The sequence below is a fragment of the Tiliqua scincoides genome, chromosome 12, assembly GCF_035046505.1.
Source record: "Tiliqua scincoides isolate rTilSci1 chromosome 12, rTilSci1.hap2, whole genome shotgun sequence".
Lineage (NCBI taxonomy): Eukaryota > Metazoa > Chordata > Lepidosauria > Squamata > Scincidae > Tiliqua > Tiliqua scincoides.
In genome coordinates this window covers 12,749,817-12,767,474 of record NC_089832.1, presented here as the reverse complement: position 1 = coordinate 12,767,474, position 17,658 = coordinate 12,749,817, and the positions used below count along the sequence as shown (strand labels likewise).

General features: G+C 47.9%; 1 protein-coding gene across 1 annotated transcript in view; it reads left to right on the top strand.

The window, feature by feature from the left end:
• LOC136663205 (DNA-directed RNA polymerases I and III subunit RPAC2-like) overlaps nucleotides 1-9,605 on the top strand; it is a 13,586-nt gene extending 3,981 nt beyond the window's left edge. Inside the window, exon 5 of the mRNA XM_066640190.1 lies at nucleotides 9,402-9,605. Within this exon, the coding sequence (XP_066496287.1) occupies nucleotides 9,402-9,605 (204 nt within the window). The remainder of the gene's footprint in view (nucleotides 1-9,401) is intronic.
• Nucleotides 9,606-17,658: the final 8,053 nt, after the last annotated feature.

Sequence of the window (17,658 nt, the reverse complement as noted above, 5' to 3'; positions counted from 1 at the left end):
CAGGGCTCCCCAAGTCTCGGTATGACAAGTAGGCCCCTCCCCCACAACAACTAAGCCTGGTTCCCAAACTACAGATCAACATGTGTAAGAAGAGAGCAAGAACCATCCATACGAACTAAACCAGTGTCATTTCATTCTTGAATGATGTCCCAATCCTATCCAACTTTCCAACACAGGTGCAGCCGTGCCAATGGGGCATCTGTTGCATTCTGCTGTGGGAGGCAGGGAGGTCTCCTCAAGGTAAGGGGATGTTTGTCCCCTTATCTTGGGGCTGCATTGTGGCTGCATCAGTGCTGGAAAGTAGGATAGGATTGGGCTCTAAGGACTTCATAAGGAACTAAAGATAGGATGGCTGATTTCTGTATATCTTGAAATGTTTAAATTGATCCTGTTTGATATGGGGGCCAATCATTTCAAGGCTCAGTAAATACCTCTACCAGCCCTCCTATCTCTCAAGCACTCTCCCCACTTCCAGGCAGATATTTGGGGATTGCAGGCCACTAGATAGGGAGGTAAGATTGATCAAACATGGTTCCTCTTCCTCCATTACACAAGACAGTACAAACAGAAGAGATTATTTCGATGCAACCCACTGGACTTATGCGACAACTACTTTAAGATTTCTCTTTTATATTCTACATGTCTACCCATAAGTAATGTCAGTGTCTTGATGAATACACACTTCTTTTTATGGGGGGGGGGGAATCATTCTAGATCCCTGTCAATCATGTTGTCAAAGCAGCATTCTCTTAACACCTCCCTTGCACGAGTCGTCTTCAAGGAGGTTGAAAGCTGAGCAGAACTGGAGAGGCAGATCTCCCAAGTCTTCCAGGCTGGACTGAATATAATTGTCTCTAATGTGATCTTTTACAAGCTGTAATTGGAAAATTGCAGAGTGCATTTTGAGGCCTGCTGCTACTACTGAGGTTTACTCAATCTGAATGTGGAAACCAGTCTGTTGGTAACCTTCAGTCTCGAAAGACTCTGGTATCGCGCTCTGAAAGGTGGTTCTGGAACAGCGTCTAGTGTGGCTGAAAAGGCCAACTCGGGAGTGACAATCCCTTCCACACCAGGAGTAAGTGCAGTCTGTCCCTGGTCTGTCTCCCTGGCTATGGGCCTTCCTTCTTTGCCTCTTTGCCTCAGACTATTGGCCAAGTGTCTCTTCAAACTGGGAAAGGCCATGCTGCACAGCCTGCCTCCAAGCGGGTCGCTCAGAGGCCAGGGTTTCCCACCTGTTGAGGTCCACTCCTAAGGCCTTCAGATCCCTCTTGCAGATGTCCTTGTATCGCAGCTGTGGTCTACCTGTAGGGCGCTTTCCTTGCACGAGTTCTCCATAGAGGAGATCCTTTGGGATCCGGCCATCATCCATTCTCACGACATGACCGAGCCAGCGCAGGCATCTCTGTTTCAGCAGTGCATACATGCTAGGGATTCCAGCATGTTCCAGGACTGTGTTGTTTGGAACTTTGTTCTGCCAGGTGATGCTGAGGATGCGTCGGAGGCAGCGCATGTGGAAAGCATTCGCACTTGCCCTAAACTGGATTGATCACAATAGCCCTTAAAGAAAGAGTTGCCCTGATTTCAACACGTCTAACATTACTATGATTTTTGCATGACCTTTGCCCTTCCACTCTCCTCTTGTCCCTCATTCCCTCTGCTTGACTACAGTTTCATCACAATCCTATCCCCCTGCCCCATGCGCTCTGCCTGCACAGGCATGCCATAAAGTACATTGCGACAGTGAAGAAATGAGTTGCACTGGTGGGAAGGCCTGTGCTGTCCGGCTAGCACCACAACCAGATGGATCACAAGGACAGCACAGGGGCCGAGAAGGGGCAGGGAGTGGTGTAACTGGACAGGAGAGGGCAGCAATGTGGGCAGGGGGGTGGATTGGGCCCAGGGGGAGAGATTGGCGATAGCAGTGCACATCGTATCCTATCCACCTTCCCGGGCCAGATGCATCAACACATGGCAACATGGACTTGCGCTGGTTATTTAGCAGGCACAGGTCCGAGTTGCCCCATTGTGTCAGCTGCCGCTTACCCCCGGGCAAGGACAAATGTCCCCTTACCTCGAGGAGACTGCCAGCAAATTCCCCCACTGGATGCAGTGGAGTTCACACTGGAATCGGCATGGGGGAGGTTGAATAGTTTATCTCCTTCCTTATAGGTGAGATTGATTAGTGGAGGAGAAGGAGGAAGTCAGTACAACTGCATCATGAAAGTATAAATCTATTGAAATCCTTTTGGGGGGGAGAAAGGGGAGCAACACCCAAAAAGAAGGAAGAGGAAGAATGCCAAGAAAGTGCCAAAAAGTAGAATTGAAAAAGAAAATTATTCAGCACTGGGTAGGAGGTGTCTGCTGCGCAACTCAGAGCAAGGAAATTTATTTTCCCTTACCCCGTGTAGTGCATCAAGCACCCCTATGGGGCTTCTAAGATCTGTGCCAGCAAAATGCACCAGTGTCTACCAGGCTTTCTGTGCCATGGCGTAACGCAGGGCTGACCCGGAAGGGGGTAATGATCTGGCCTAAGTCGCCCAGGTCAGTTCCACCCCCTCCCAGGTCTCCCAACCCTGCCCTCCTCCTGCCCATAAACAACACCATTTGACCCTCCTGCCACCCTCTCCAATCATCCATGCCAGCGCCCTTGGCCGGCACAAACCTACCTTCTTTCAGTTCCGCACAGGCCGAATCTGACTTCCGTGGGCTTGTGCACCTCCTTGCACCAGCCCAGCCTCCTCTGGAGTAGTCGCAAATGTGAATTTAAGGCATGTTCGCAACAGTCCTGGGTTGGCGCAAGGGACTTGAGCTCTCAATCTAAATGACTGTTGGAGAAACTATAACAATATAGTTATAGCTTTAGTGCTTTTGGCAGGGTTAAGCTGCATTGTTCGTTAAGTTGAATGCCATTTTATTTAATTATCATCATTTCATAATTTGTTTGTCACAAGTTTAAGTCATGTGTTGATGTTTGCCCTAATTTAATCAGTGTTTATCCACATATTTGTGTCAATTACTGCATTTGAGGGCTTGTTCAGTGGTTATTTACAATGAGTTGCCTTGTCTGTTGGAGTACCCCAGAGCTTTGCATATGCCAAAGTGCGCTGGGAAGATCTTATATCCAATTCTATTTTTTTACAGCTTTACTGCACTTTCCTTCTACCATGTGCTGCTCTTTGATGACATCCCACCAGAAGGCGATTGCTTCCTGGTTATGTGCACCATATACTGCAATGCTCCATTGCAGGAGCTTATCTTTACCCTACGTTCTTGCAGAAGATGCTTTTGGAACATATGAGGTTTGTTCGGTGGGTGGGAAGCTTTGAATTCTTGGAGTGGGTGAAGTTCAGCACGTTGGCACTCTTGGCTTAAGGCTGGGGCCAACCAAGCACAGCGCATGGGCGTCTGCCATCACACTGGGATGTCTCTCTTCAAAACAATGTGAGGCCACAAGGTGGAACATATGGTCGGGGGAAGGATTTGACCTTCTCCTTGAAAAGATGGAGTCGGCAGTTTAGGTAGAGCAGGAGGAAACCACAGGGGAGAGAAAGCTTCATGCTCACATAAACCTTCCAGTGTTTGGATTCAGTCAAGATTTTTTTTTTTAATTGACATTTTAATGTTTTCTCCACATAGCATAATGGTACATAAAGGCTCCCCTCTCCTCACAAAACCAAGAGGAAAAGGAACAAAGCTAAGAAAATATACCAGTGGAGAGAGATGGCAGAAAGGCATTACTGAAGGGCAAGATGGATGCAATACCAGAAACCTAGGATCAGATTTCCTATTGTTTTTTCAGCTTAAAAATGCTTGTTGGAAGGATTCCAATTTTTGACTGGAGCAGCCATTCTTAGGAAGGGGCTTTAGTCCTTTCCCCATGTCTTTTAGCTCTTTGTCTTATAATAGTTAATGGAAGAAGGGGAGGAAAATGGGCAAAAAGCTGTGGAATTTCTGCATTTTGCTTGATGGGGGCAATTTGGGGTGGGTGGGTGGGGGAAAAATATTTGGAGGTTTTTTTTTTAAATGACAGCCATTTTGGTTTCCCTAAGAACAGTGGCATTGCTAGGGATTGTTTGTGTCACCCAGTGTGGAGGGAAGGGGAAAATTGGCAAGGGAAGGCAGTGACAGCCAGAAAAGTCTCCAGAGCCCTGGTCTACCAGACGTCCTGATGTAGAGCCCAGGTCTACCTGCTAGGTAGCCCTGACCCCCTGGCTGGAGTTGGCCTTCCTTTTTGTTCACGGGGCCAGGTCTACCTGCAAGGGGGGCAAAGTGAAGCCCACCCACCCACAGGCACAGCAGCAATACTCATGGCCGAGGTCCCCCCTGCCATCAGCCACAGCAGAGGAAACTCTGAAGCCCAGGTCTAGGGGGCTTCCCAATGTGGAACCCAAGTCCCGGTATCAGGTCCTACTCACCTAGTAAACCTGGCCTCCCATTTTTCACTGTCCTCTTCTGGTGTCACCCCTCCTTTGGTGTCACCCAGTGTGCTGTCCACCCCCCACACCAGTATCCACTGTCCAAGGAGGTGTACAGTCTGTGCTGTCCTACTGCTCCATCCCATAACCAAGGGAAGTGCTGAATGAGGGGGAGAAGCAGAACAGTCACTGGAAGTTGAAATGTGTGAGCCCCTTCAGGAGATGAGCTCCTTGGCTCATGTCCTACCAGGTCATATCTGTGACCCCATTTCCCAATAGTTGTGGATTATTTTTTTTAATGCTCATGTTTCCACTTTAATGATTTGACATCCCATAAAGACACTCCAACTTCGCCATACGGCGTCGGCACAACACGGGAAGCAGCAGTTTACCGGTTATAAGTCTTTGCTCGATTGGCGTAGAGCGTGACGCCAGGGGCTGCTTCCGACGGTGGGAGAGATCATTGCATCTCATTGGGCAGCTACTGCCCGCCTTAAGCTGGGCAGTCCCCAGCCAGTAAGGTGTTGCCTCGCCACGGTCCGTTAACCTCACGGGGTGCGTGGGGTTTAGGGTGAAAACCGACAAGCGGATCGACAACTCTGCACCATGCAACAGAAAACAGAAAACTCTGCGATACAAGGACATCTGCAAGAGGGATCTGAAGGCCTTAGGGATGGACCTCAACAAGTGGGAGACCCTGGCCTCTGAGCGGCCCGCTTGGAGGCAGGCTGTGCAGCATGGCCTTTCCCAGTTTGAAGAGACACTTTGCCAACAGTCTGAGGCTAAGAGGCAAAGAAGGAAGGCCCATAGCCAGGGAGACAGACCAGGGACAGACTGCACTTGCTCCCGGTGTGGAAGGGATTGTCACTCCCGGATTGGCCTTTTCAGCCACACTAGACGCTGTGCCAGAACCACCTTTCAGAGCGCGATACCAGAGTCTTTCGAAACTGAAGGTTGCCAATACAATACAATAAAAAAAAGACTGACCATGAGTCTTTCTTTCTTTTTCTTTTTCTGGAGATCAGCAAATATTCCATGCTAATAGTTCTCTTTTTGGCTTTCTGAAGTGCCCTGCTAATCCATAATCTACTGAAAAGATCATTCGGTTTGACTTTGTTAGCACCAAAGCATTCATCAGTAGCACAGAAATCTTCTGAACATCTCTTTTGGATGGTCCTTTGGGGAATAGTATGCATAGCATGTTTTCCAAATGGATGTATTTTGTTCTAATAAAACGTTTCGCTCAGTGTCGACAGAATGATACACTCTGTCAAAATGTGTTAAGCTCCCCAATCACTGTGCTACATGGGGGGGAGGGGGAGGTATTAGTTGACACATTTTTGAACTGTATTCTGATAGTATTTTCCCCCCTTTGTTTACTTGCATTTTATTTATGGCATGAGGGAACAATGCTTTTTAGTTCTCTCCAAGTTTATTTGAATTTTCATCTGCTACTGTGCCACAGTCCTTGTTTTCTACTTTTCCACATAACTTATGAGATGCCTAGAGGAATGCTGAAAAAGTCCGGAAGCTCTGCGCAATTGTATATATTTACAAGTATCATCAATTTAATCCAGCCTGGTTTTGAAGCCAAGGAAGGCAAGTGGAGAGAAACTGACTCACTTCAGTGCCCCCACCCCCAATGTGCGAACAGCCCATGGCTGGCAACCTTGAGTCTCAAAAGACTATGGTATAAGCCTGCAGCACCCGGTATTCCCAAGCGGTCTCCCATCCAAGTACTAACCAGGCCTGACCTTGCTTAGCTTCCGAGAACAGACGAGACTGGGCATGTGTCCATGATTTAAAGCTATGATCTGGGTCAGATGCTGTAGCATCCACTGCACAGAGCATCTCAGCATACTCTGTAACGTCAGAGGTGTCAGTAGGGTTCACATCACCCAATGCAAGAGCTCATTGCATCACCTCCATGATGGACCTTCTCCCGTACCAGACCATACAGAATAAGCATTCTTGCATTAGCTCTGATGCATGGAAATGAGAGCTGACTCATAACTAACACTTTACTGGTTCCCTGCTGCATCATAACTACACCTCATTGGCACTCAGAAAAATTGGTTTCATTGGTCAGTTCTGGGTGCCAAAGAAACCCACTTTTTGTTACATAAGGCAGTTGTGTTTTCCCTTTCAAGTTATTTGGCCAAAACTTTTGATAGAATACAGATATTTAAACATGGCTTGTTTCATTGTATTTTGCATGAAATTCCACGTTGGATGATATACGATGATAACATGATAGTATTATTTGAAAATACTAAGATTTCACAATTTTGACCAGTAGGGGTGTCACCCCCCCCCCCGAGCAGGCATCATCTGGTGCAGTCTGCACCCCCCCTATCAATGCCATATTTCAGATAAAGGAGGTGCATATAGAGGAGGAGAGGAGGAGAAAACCCTAGTTCATTGGACTTATTTTAGCCCAGGAGGATCCCCAAGATCTGAAGCTTTGTCCAATAGTCCAACAGATGACAAGGAAAAAGCCCAGCAGTAACAAAGACGCAATTTTTCATGAGGAGGAGGTTAAATGTGTAGAGGTTTTCACTGGAAGATTCTTGCTTGTTTTTCCAGCAATGGCACTGAAATTACCAGTCTTTTGTCAATAGTGAGGAAACAGGATGCGAGACTCATGCCAAGCGCAAGAAGCCTTGGGCATCTTGTTTCCATAGGGCACCTGATGGCCATGCTGAAGTCCCAGGTGCCTTGGGAAATTGCATTTCCCAGGATCCCTGATTACTGGGGTGTTACCACTGCAGCATCAACAGGCCAAAAAAGGATCGGTTCAATTAAAATTCCAAGCCACAGAAGAAATCTGGAGACATATCCCTTTTCACTTAACAATGTACCCAAGCAGCTTGTATTTTGCAGCAGCAGCTTGTATTGCAGCAGCTTGAGATGGGCAGCTTGTATTTTAGGCCAGATACTTACAAACTTCTGGTGGCATCAACACAGTGTGATGAGTGTGAGAATGGAAAGAGGTGGCTCTTGTTTCTTAGGACTGCCTCGACCCTCCCATAGTCATCTTTCATCAAATGAAACCAACCACTGCCTGCCTTATCTATCTGTCGTCAGGGGAGGCTTAGCTCCGCGTTGCATGCACGCACAGTTTTAAGGCAGCCTCTAAAGTGCAGGCAGGAGAGAAGCTCTCACACTTGCACACAGTTTTTGTGGAAAGCAAAGGACTCCCAAGGAGAAATTTATGGAGTGCTTGCTGCATCCACTGTGCAATGTATACACTGGGATCAACAGGCATAATTTAAGAAGGCTTGCAGTCTGGTGGGTTTAGTCAAGATTCTCTATAAGGCGTGTGACATTTGCTCTACCTCTGTAGAAGCAAAGTGTTCCCGGATGGGGTTTTAAACTGGTTGAACTGCTGCTATGTCTCCCATGGCACACTGGGAGTTGTATTTTTTTTTTGGGGGGGGGGGCGGAGGGAAGGTGCCCAGGGAACTCTGCTGGGGAAGAATTTACCTCCTTGCAAGTATGGCAGATTCTTGGAAGAACCTGGAGAATAATTCTGGGGCTAACACTGGTCCATAGTGCAGACCTGTTTTCAATCAATTCAAAGGAGCATACAGATGAACTTATGAAACTGCCTTCTTCAGAGCTGGAACATTGGTCTATTGCAGTGGTTCTCATGAATTTAGCACCGGGACCCACTTTTTAGAATGAGAATCTGTCAGGACCCACTGGAAGTGATGTCATGACTGGAAGTGACATCATCAAGCAGGAAAATTTTTTAACAAACCTAGGTTGCAATCCTTTCCACACTTACCCAGGAGTAGGTCCCATTTACGATCATTGTTAAAGAATATACATAGTAGCTTGTTAAAAGTACAGGTCTGTAACATTTCCCCAAATGCAGTCACAGACCAGGGGAGCATTGAGTCTAATATATTAAAATAAAATATTGAAATGAATGGGGACCCACCCACCTAGTGGGTCCTGACCCACAGTTTGAGAAAAACTGGTCTATTGGGTTTAGTATTATCAACATTGATTTGCAGTAGCTCTCCTTTTCTGGAACTGCCAGGGGTTTAACCTGGAATTTTACGCAGGCAAAGCATGTGTTTTATTCTGTAGCTATGGGACACCCACCCCAGCCCCCCCCAAAAGCTACAGAACCCTGTTCTCCTTTGGTAACAGAGGTTGAACTGACCAGCATTTACTCCTCAAATAAACCATTTCGACTGAATAGCCACCAAGACAATCAATGTGCCACGTCACCTACCAGGGATGCCACGTTTGAGCATCTTCTATTGCAGTTGTCTTCCCACTTAGGAGTGAAACAGCAACTTTCTTAGGGTGAAACTTTCTTAGGGGTGAAACAGAAAGCAACATCCCAGTCAATTTGAGGGGCGAGGTTGAAACTCAGGAAGGGGTGAAACTGGCAGCCACCGTTAAACATTCTTTGCTCTCCAAATCCCTCAGAAGAACATTAGAGTGGCCTCACTCCATTGGGGGTTTCTGGAGAAAAAAATAAAGCCTGCTATTTTGTGCCAGACGTCCCAATCAGTGCAATGCTTCTTCATCACACGGTATCATTCCAAGGGCTTTGGGGGAGGAAATGGCAGCCGGTGGCCCCTGAAAAGAAATCCACTGGCAACTGGTGAGTTTTGCCCATCCAATTTCATCCTTGCTGCCTCAAATTCCTGACTCACAGCCCAGTCCTGAGCTGCCCGGAGTGCGGGACCCGGCGGCTCCACAAAGGGCTCCCACCAAATCCAGAGCCTCCCGCTCTACCGCAGGAGGCTCCTCTGGAGAAGGGGACGTTCATCCCCTTCCCCCAAGTAAGGGAAGCAGTCCTGCAATGGGACTACTCACTTTAGTGGCGACTGTTTGGCCTGCCTCTCTCTGCAGACCTGCCTCTCCCCCACCCTGGGAATGCCCTCTACGACCCCTACCATGCCTCCCCCCTCCCCAGAACACCTCCCCCATGCCCTGACCATGCCCCTATTTCCCGTTCTGCAGTCAGAGACCACCAAGCCGGGGAACGTGGGCTCCCGCCACGCGCTGGCTCAGCGCCAGCTGGAGCTGAGCCAGCTGTGGGGGGAGCCCGGCAGTAAGCCCCGCAAACGTGACTTACGGCATGTTTACGACTGTGGTCCACGTCGCGGAGGCGCAGCACGGACCACAGGATCGGGCTCTCAGCCCCTCCTCTTTGTCAGACTATGACTGGACCTATTAAACTGTGGGGACATTTTGGGGAAACTGCAGGCCCGGGGGGGGGGACACTAAGTGTTTCAGGTGCCTAAGTACCTCTCAAGTACTCTTTCCCTCGCCTTCAGAGCCATTCAGAGCAAGAAGAGCAAAGCAGAGGAGACACCTCCACTTTGCTCTCACTGCTCCAAATGGCTCTAGAGGATGAAGGAGAAGGGGCCATTTTAAACCGGCATTTAGGTACCTGAAACAGGATGCAATCCCAACCAACTTTCCTGCATCAAGGTAAGGCAATGTAGCTCCATGGTAAGGGAATAAGCATTCACTTAGTTTGTGGAGGGCTCCATGACTGCCCCCCAACCGCAGAATGCAGCGCATGCCCCATTGCCAGAGTTATGTCAGAGATGGAAAGTTGATTAGGATTTGGGCCTTAGTGTTTTGCCCTCCCCTCTTCCAGGAATGCCAGTGGCTGAAGGATCAGTTGAAGGCTTAGATGCTACACAATGAATGCGTGAACAGTCATAGGAACATAAGAACAGCCCCACTGGATCAGGCCATAGGCCCATCTAGTCCAACTTCCTGTATCTCACGGCAGCCCCCGCAAATGCCACAGGGAGCACACTTGATAACAAGAGCCCCGCATCCTGGTGCCCTCCCTTGCATCTGACATAGCCCATTTCTAAAATCAGGAGGTTGCACATATGAGAAGTCCCCCATCATCATCATCATCTTCATCTTCATCATCATCTGTGTGTGTGTGTGTGTGTGTGTGTGTGTGTGTGTGTGTGTGAGAGAGAGAGAGAGAGAGAGAGAGAGAGAGACAGGCAGACAGACAGGCAGACAGACATGTGTGCACACAGGAGATTGCTAACTGGAGAAGTGGAATGGTAAACGATGAATTGTTTAACTCTTCCTCATTCCACTACTCAATATTTCCTATCCACAAAAGCAGGGGTGCCCAAACCCTGGCCCAGGGGCCACTTGTGACCCTCGGGAACTCCCAATCCAGGCTGCGGGGAGCCCCCAGTCTCCAATGAGCCTCTGGACTTCTGGAGACTTGCTGGAGCCATGCTGGCCCGACGCAACTGCTCTCAGCTTGAGGATGACTGTTTGACCTCCTGTGTGAGCTGTGGGACGAGGGCTCCCTCCACTGCCTGCTTTTTCACCTGTATGATAAAGCAGTGGCAGCAAAGGAAAGGCCAGCCTTGCTTTGTGCAAGGCCTTTTATAGTCCCTGAGCTATTGTAAGACCTTCATTCACTCATTCAAGTTCCTTCTCTAATATATTCATTTATGTAAATTTATTCAAATTTTAAATATAAATTAATTCTTTTCTTCCCGGCCCCACTGTCAGAGAGATGATGTGGCCCTCCTGCCAAATAGTTTGGACACCCCTGCTCAAAAGGGATGAGAGGAATATGGGGTTGGCATTTTCACCGCATCAGAGGATAAGTGCTTCAGAAATATTTTGAGTGAAAAGCTTGTCGAAGGAGGAAGGGTCACACACCGAGTCTCGTTTAGCCTGGAGAATCATTCTGTCCTCACTCAAAAAAACAAGGCGCCTTTAAATGAGAGGCAGTGCTCTCGTCTCATCAGAGAAGACAGTGATTTCTCGAGCTTGTCTGCTGGCATTCTGAGCATTAAATGGGCTTCCATGCTGTGTTCATTATGATAAGGACATTGCAAATGAAGTGATAGCTTCTTGTAACAAAGTGCACCTGACATCCCGTGCTATCTATCCACCCTGTGATGTGAAACAGATGCCGCAAGTCCACACCCCTGATGAGTTCATTAGTGCAAAAGGGAGGAAGAGAACACACACACACCCCTTTCAAAGCATCTTGCATGTAATAGGGCGAGAATGGAGGCATTTATTCACACTGCCAAGTCATATAGAAGTTAATGATGTGGAAGTAGCTGATAAATGGGGGCTGGTCATGTGGGGAACTGAGCTACAGACCAATGGAAGAATCCTCTGGGCAAGCTGTGAGGTTGTCAGGGGAAACAGCCATTGTCCCCAGGCTCCCCGGCTTTTGAGCTTGGGTTGATGGTGAATAGCTGCAAGAGCGAAAAGTGAGGAGAAACATCTGAGAATTTTCCAGAGAGAACGGGTTTCAGCAGGGTTCTGCTCTAATTGGGTAGGAAGGAGAAACCAGGGCTGTTGAGTGTCCCCTTTGCTTTGTGACTTTCTAGGAAGGGCAGGCTCGGAAGCAAAGATGTCTCTAGGACCAAAGCTTTGCAAACACATTGATGAAGGCAAGAGCCTTGACTCACAGATCTCCTCCCTGGCAACAGCAGATGACACACAAGCTGCTAGGCTTGGGAATCCCCCCACTGGACAGATTACCAGCACTGCCAGCAGTGACAACTGCAGCCATATGCTCAAAGGAATGGCCTTGTTGGATCAGGTCAAGCTCTATGTAGTTGGCAACCTTCAGTCTCGAAAGACTCTGGTATCGCGCTCTGAATGGTGGTTCTGGAACAGCATCTAGTGTGGCTGAAAAGGCCGATTCGGGAGTGACAATCCCTTCCACACCGGGAGCAAGTGCAGTCTGTCCCTGGTCTGTCTCCTTGGCTATGGGCCTTCCTTCTTTGCCTCTTTGCCTCAGACTGTTGGCCAAGTGTCTCTTCAAACTGGGAAAGGCCATGCTGCACAGCCTGCCTCCAAGCGGACCGCTCAGAGGCCAGGGTTTCCCACTTGTTGAGGTCCACTCCTAAGGCCTTCAGATCCCTCTTGCAGATGTCCTTGTATCGCAGCTGTGGTCTACTTGTGCTTTCCCTGCACAAGTTCTCCATAGAGGAGATCCTTTGGGATCCGCCCATCATCCATTCTCATGACATGACCGAGCCAACGCAGGCGACTCTATTCAGTTCAGAATTCTCTTTCCAACAGTACCCAGAATGCTCCAATGTGCAAAAGTGCCTACTGCCGAGTCAGATCATTGGTCTGTCTAGCTCAGTGTTTCCTGCAATGTCTGGCAGCAGCTGTCCAAGGCCAGTGTTATCTCTGCCAGCCACTTTATAAGAAGCGGCAGTGGGGCTGCAGGTTCAGCAGGAGGAGGTAAGCCACCTTGCTCCCATTCTCATCTCTTCAGCTTAGCGAGTGCCCAGGTCAAAGGCGGGGCAGGTGGGAGAAGTGGCAGGACAGGTGGGGACCAGAGAATGTTTTGGGAGAACGCAGGACACCCCTGCCTATGTGCCGCCACCAACAAGCCTCCATCTGAAGCCGTGGGTTCAATCAACCTCTTGGCTGAAGCAACCTTGGGTTCCACACTTGGCTTTGGGTGAAGAAGTTTCCATCACTGATCCAAAACATTTGTACTTTAGAAGGATCTCAAGTCACCTGTTTGGAAAAGATCTCTGCCAAAGACCTTTACAACAAAATCTTATGTATGTCTACTCATTGTGTTCAGTGGAGTTTACTCCCAGGAAAATGTGTACTGTGTAGGATTACAGCCTTAGATTCCATCCCTGTCAGTCCTGGACAAGCCAATGACATGTCTCAGTATAGAGCAGCTACATGTATTTAAATGCATCTATTTATTTAATGGCTATTTTTATCCTGCCTTTTCCCTCAGATCAGGAGGTGCTCAAGGCGGCTTGGCTTATGACCAATTTAAATCAGCAAGTAGTAGGGAATGCTAAGACATAAAACCTCAGACAAGTGTACAAAAACAGAAAAAATGCATATTTCAAAACAACACAAAACACTTAAGCTCCAAATGCAACCCTTAGAAAGTGGGTTTTTGGCTACCATTGGAATGATGAAAGCAAAAGAGCTGTCCTGACTTCCACCAGTAGGAATTTCTACAAGGGAGATGCCATCACAGAAAAGTCCCTGCCCTTTTTCACCACCAGCTGAACTTCACCTGATTGTAAGTTTTAAACTGCAATCCTAACCACCCTTTCCTGAGAGTAAGCCCAATTGAGCAAAATAGGACTTACTTCTGAGTAGACCTAGTTAGGATTGTGCCCTTAGAAAAGTGATTTTCAATCTTTTTCAGCTCGTGGCACACTGACAAGGCAATAAAATGGCCAAGGCACACCATCAGGTTTTTGACAATTGACAAGGTACATCCTGCTGCTAGTGGGGGGCTCACATTCCCATTGGCCCTACTAATATATGATCTTCCCCCAAATTCCTGTGGCACACCTGTGGACCACTCGAGGCCCACTAGTGTGCCGTGGCACAGTGGTTGAAAATGGCTACCTTAGATTATGGGCACTTTCAGCACAGGGAACCATTTATTGATTCATTTTACTATGTACATGACCTTGTGGAGCACTCTTGCTGAAAATCGGGCAGATAAGTATTCTTCTTCTTCTTCTTCTTCATCAAAATCATCATCATCATTGTCAGGCAGGAAAAATGGAGGAAGCCCCCCCCCCCCAAAGACCTCAGGGGCTGGGAAGTTTTATGCAGGAGAAAGTGGTCCTTTCAGTACCTTGATCCTAAGTCATGTATGGAGGTAGTTAGGCTGATCCCACCACTGCTTGCCAAAGACCTGATGATGAAATAGGACAGGAGGACCAAGGAGAAAATGGAGCAGGAGAAGAGCCCCACACAGAGCCTAGAGATGGAGTGTTTGTGGAATGGAAGCTTGAGAGGCAGTGCCACGGAGATCAAAGCGATCCACTGTGCTTTAGTGCTGAATTTTACACATTGATTTGAAATGAAAATAGCTGCACAGATCTTGGCTTCAAGTCACTATCTGTAAACAGCCAGACAGAAAGGAATTTTTTTTTACTGCTTCACTTCAGTTCAATTGAAGATTTGTTCCTGAACTTTAAGTACTGCTGTTTGTTCCTTCCTCGGGACTGATCTTTTCCTGCTTTCCCCACCTCCTTCCTCTCTTTACTCACCCATCAACGATCTTCTTTAAAGCCAAGATTCCACCTCACTCTCCTACCTACCTTTCTCTAGCTGCATTTTCTTGTTCTGTCCCTTGTCATTGGAATGGATAAAGCTGTCATTGGCCCCCCTTCATCAGTCACTTTGCTTCAAGCATGGTAATTTGCAAGAAGAATTAAGACTCATCCACTTGTCTGAACATCCTAATTGGATTGGTTTCCTCATTCCTTTCCGCTTCTCAGTGCTCTTCCTGGTGTACTGGAAGGAGATATGGTGAGGCAGAGCAGTTGGGAGGGGGACGTGAATGAAGATCTGGAGCCCTGCTGGTGGGTAAAGCAGCTTGAGAAGGAGTTGTTTCTGGTAAAAGGGCTGGTGGAGAAGGATTAACTAACGTCTCCCTTCTTCAATGCAAGTCACCATATTGAAATCATAGTGTGCAGTTTCACCGACAGATGAAGTACAGTTGGATTAATAGGATATTGCTTGGTGACCCACAGTTTGAGAAACGTTGCTCTAGCCTCCTAGGGTGAGAGGTGGAGGACCTACCTCCACTGCTGAAACCACCACTGCTGGTAAGCTTGAAGTGGTGAGCTCCAATGGAGGGAGAGGGTCCAGGGCTAGGGTCTGCCCCAAGGCCCACTCCTACCTCAAGCCAACCTTGTCACTGGACAGCCCACATTTGAGACCACACATGTATATATCCTATGCGCCCATGCCAAGCAGAGAAAGGGGGTGTGTCCCAAACACAAAGAACTGTCACAGAAAATTGGAACACTCATGGCTTTTTGTTCCCAAGAGTGCATTTAAGAAACACAAACCCGATTGCTGCCAGACTTTAAGAGTTTTGGCTCGTGATCAGAAACGGTGTGCTAAGCCCAGAGCTGCAGCTGTGCTCTTTGGCCAACTCCCTATAGAGCCATCCAGGCCCCGTGAAATATCTCGCCATAAAAAGAAACACAAAATCACCTGGGCCAGGCAAAGGATATTACGGAACCGGAGGGAAGCAGCTGTGCAAAAGAAAAAGTACTATCAGGTTTATTATACACCTTGACAAAGGAGCACCAGGAAGGACTGAATGTACCAAGCATGGGTGAGGACAAGTGAGAATGTGGTTTCTTTGCTCTGAACTTCACTGTATAAAAATAACTAGGAGAGCCATTGTCAGGGGGAGAGAAAAGGGCTTTTGAGTGCAAGCCCAGACACTTCTAGTGATCCCCAGCAAAATCTCATCTCGGTCTGCTTTTGAAGTTGTTTAGTTCTAATTCGGCAGCCTAAAAAGTGTGTTTAAACACAGCACGTCACCGTTTCCCCTGGAAGAAATAGGAAAGAAATCAGGTTACAGTCAGGGCACCCAGCAGGACTCGGCGACGCTTCTCTCGGTGTCACCGTAAACTGATTTTTCGAAGAAAGACACTCGAGGAGGAGAGGAACAGATTGCAGGAGACATGTTTTGCATGCGTAAGAGAGAACAGGGAGAGTGTCGAGATGATCATTATACACCGCCAAAGGGGGGGGGGGAAAGAGAAAAGGAATGAAACCCCTATGCACAAGCTCTAGGAAACAAGACTGTGATAGAATTGCACAACAACACAAGTGGCTCCATCTTCTGCCATCAGAGCAGATTCATCAGATCAACTTGCCACTTATTTCTGTATTGTTGAAATTTATGGGAGCTGCACAACAGCAAACAAAGCAACCTTACCCTAAGATAGAGCATGTGTCAAATATTGACTACCTTGGTAGTGGGTCTCTCCAAAGGGGGCATGTAGATGTCTCTGGGTGTCCAGGGATGGACTTACCTAGGGAGCACAGGGTTGGGTATAAGCCAGAAGAAGCAGGGAAGGGCACAGGCCATCGGTCCACTGAGCAAAGTACAGCTACACACACTGAAGTGACCAAGAAGCAACAAGAAGAAGCATGGCAGATGTCCATAGAAGCTTTCCAGTCTCCCAGGTTAAGGACCCAGAAGGCAACCCAGTCAGGTAGGTGAAACCTGGTAAGGAGGAGGGACCTGTTAACACCAGTGGAATATAAGGGGTCAATGATGTAAGAAAGGTTTGGCTGAGGGCTAGAGACTATCTGGAAGGGATGCTTTAGAAATGTGTGAGACTGGGCAAGGTGTGGAGGCTGTGAACCCTCTCCCTGCCTCTGCTTTGTGGTCCATGGGGAGGACAACCCTGAGAAGGCAAGCTGGATAGATGTGGCCCTGGAAGCTTTACCAAAGCTGGGGCTCTTATATGGGTGGGGTTACAGGTGATGGACAGGAGCTCAAGGTCCCCTCCGGTGCCTCAACCCTGGGAAGACCACAAGCAAGAGATAAGGGCATGTTCCTCTTGTGCCATTGTTCTCCTGCAACTGGGATCCAGAGATACACTCCTCCTGTCCCTGGAGGTTACATGAAGCCATCGTGGCTAGTAGCCTTTAATAGACTGGTCCTCCATAAATTGGTTTTCCTTCCCCTTTAAGTCCAGGACCTCTTTCATTATAAATGAGACTTGTGGCCCTTGACCAACAAATCTGACTCTGTGCAAAATAGAAAGTGTTCAAATGATTGTGGGTAGGGGATCTTGACCTCTGACTTGTTGATGGCTTCCTTTAGGCCCAATCCTATCCAACTTTCCAGTGCTGATGCTGTTGTGCCAATGGGGCATGCATTGCACCCTGTGGTGGTGGTGGTGGGCAGTCATGAAGGCCTCCTCAAGGTAAGGGAACATTTGTTCCCTTACCTCGGGGATGCATTGCAGCTGCATTGACACTGGAAAGTTGGGTAGGGTTGGGCCCTTTATTGCTTTTAGAAAGCCAGAGGAGCATGCTTTGACTAAAAGTGGTAGAGGTCAGGGATTGAGGAATGTGGTTTATTATTTTTTTCATTATTCTCTTCATAATTCAAACCATCAAGGCTATGCTGTAACAGAAGCACAAAGAGGCTATGGAATGGCATCCTTCTCACGTGCTCTGTGGCTGGGTTCCCTAAGCACTCCTTATCTACCAGCTCATAAGTTCCTGATGGGGTTCTTCCTCCTAGTCCATGCTTCTAAAATGATGGTTATAATTATGAATAGCAAAGTGTCACATTTGAAGTCAATAAAGCCACGTGGCCCACCAAAAGAGAAAAGGATGATTCATCCAGTAACGTTTAAGAAGCAGGCGAGAGACAGATGCATACATTTGTAGAGATGACTGACTCTATTAGCCGAGAGGATGCAGAGAGGATTAG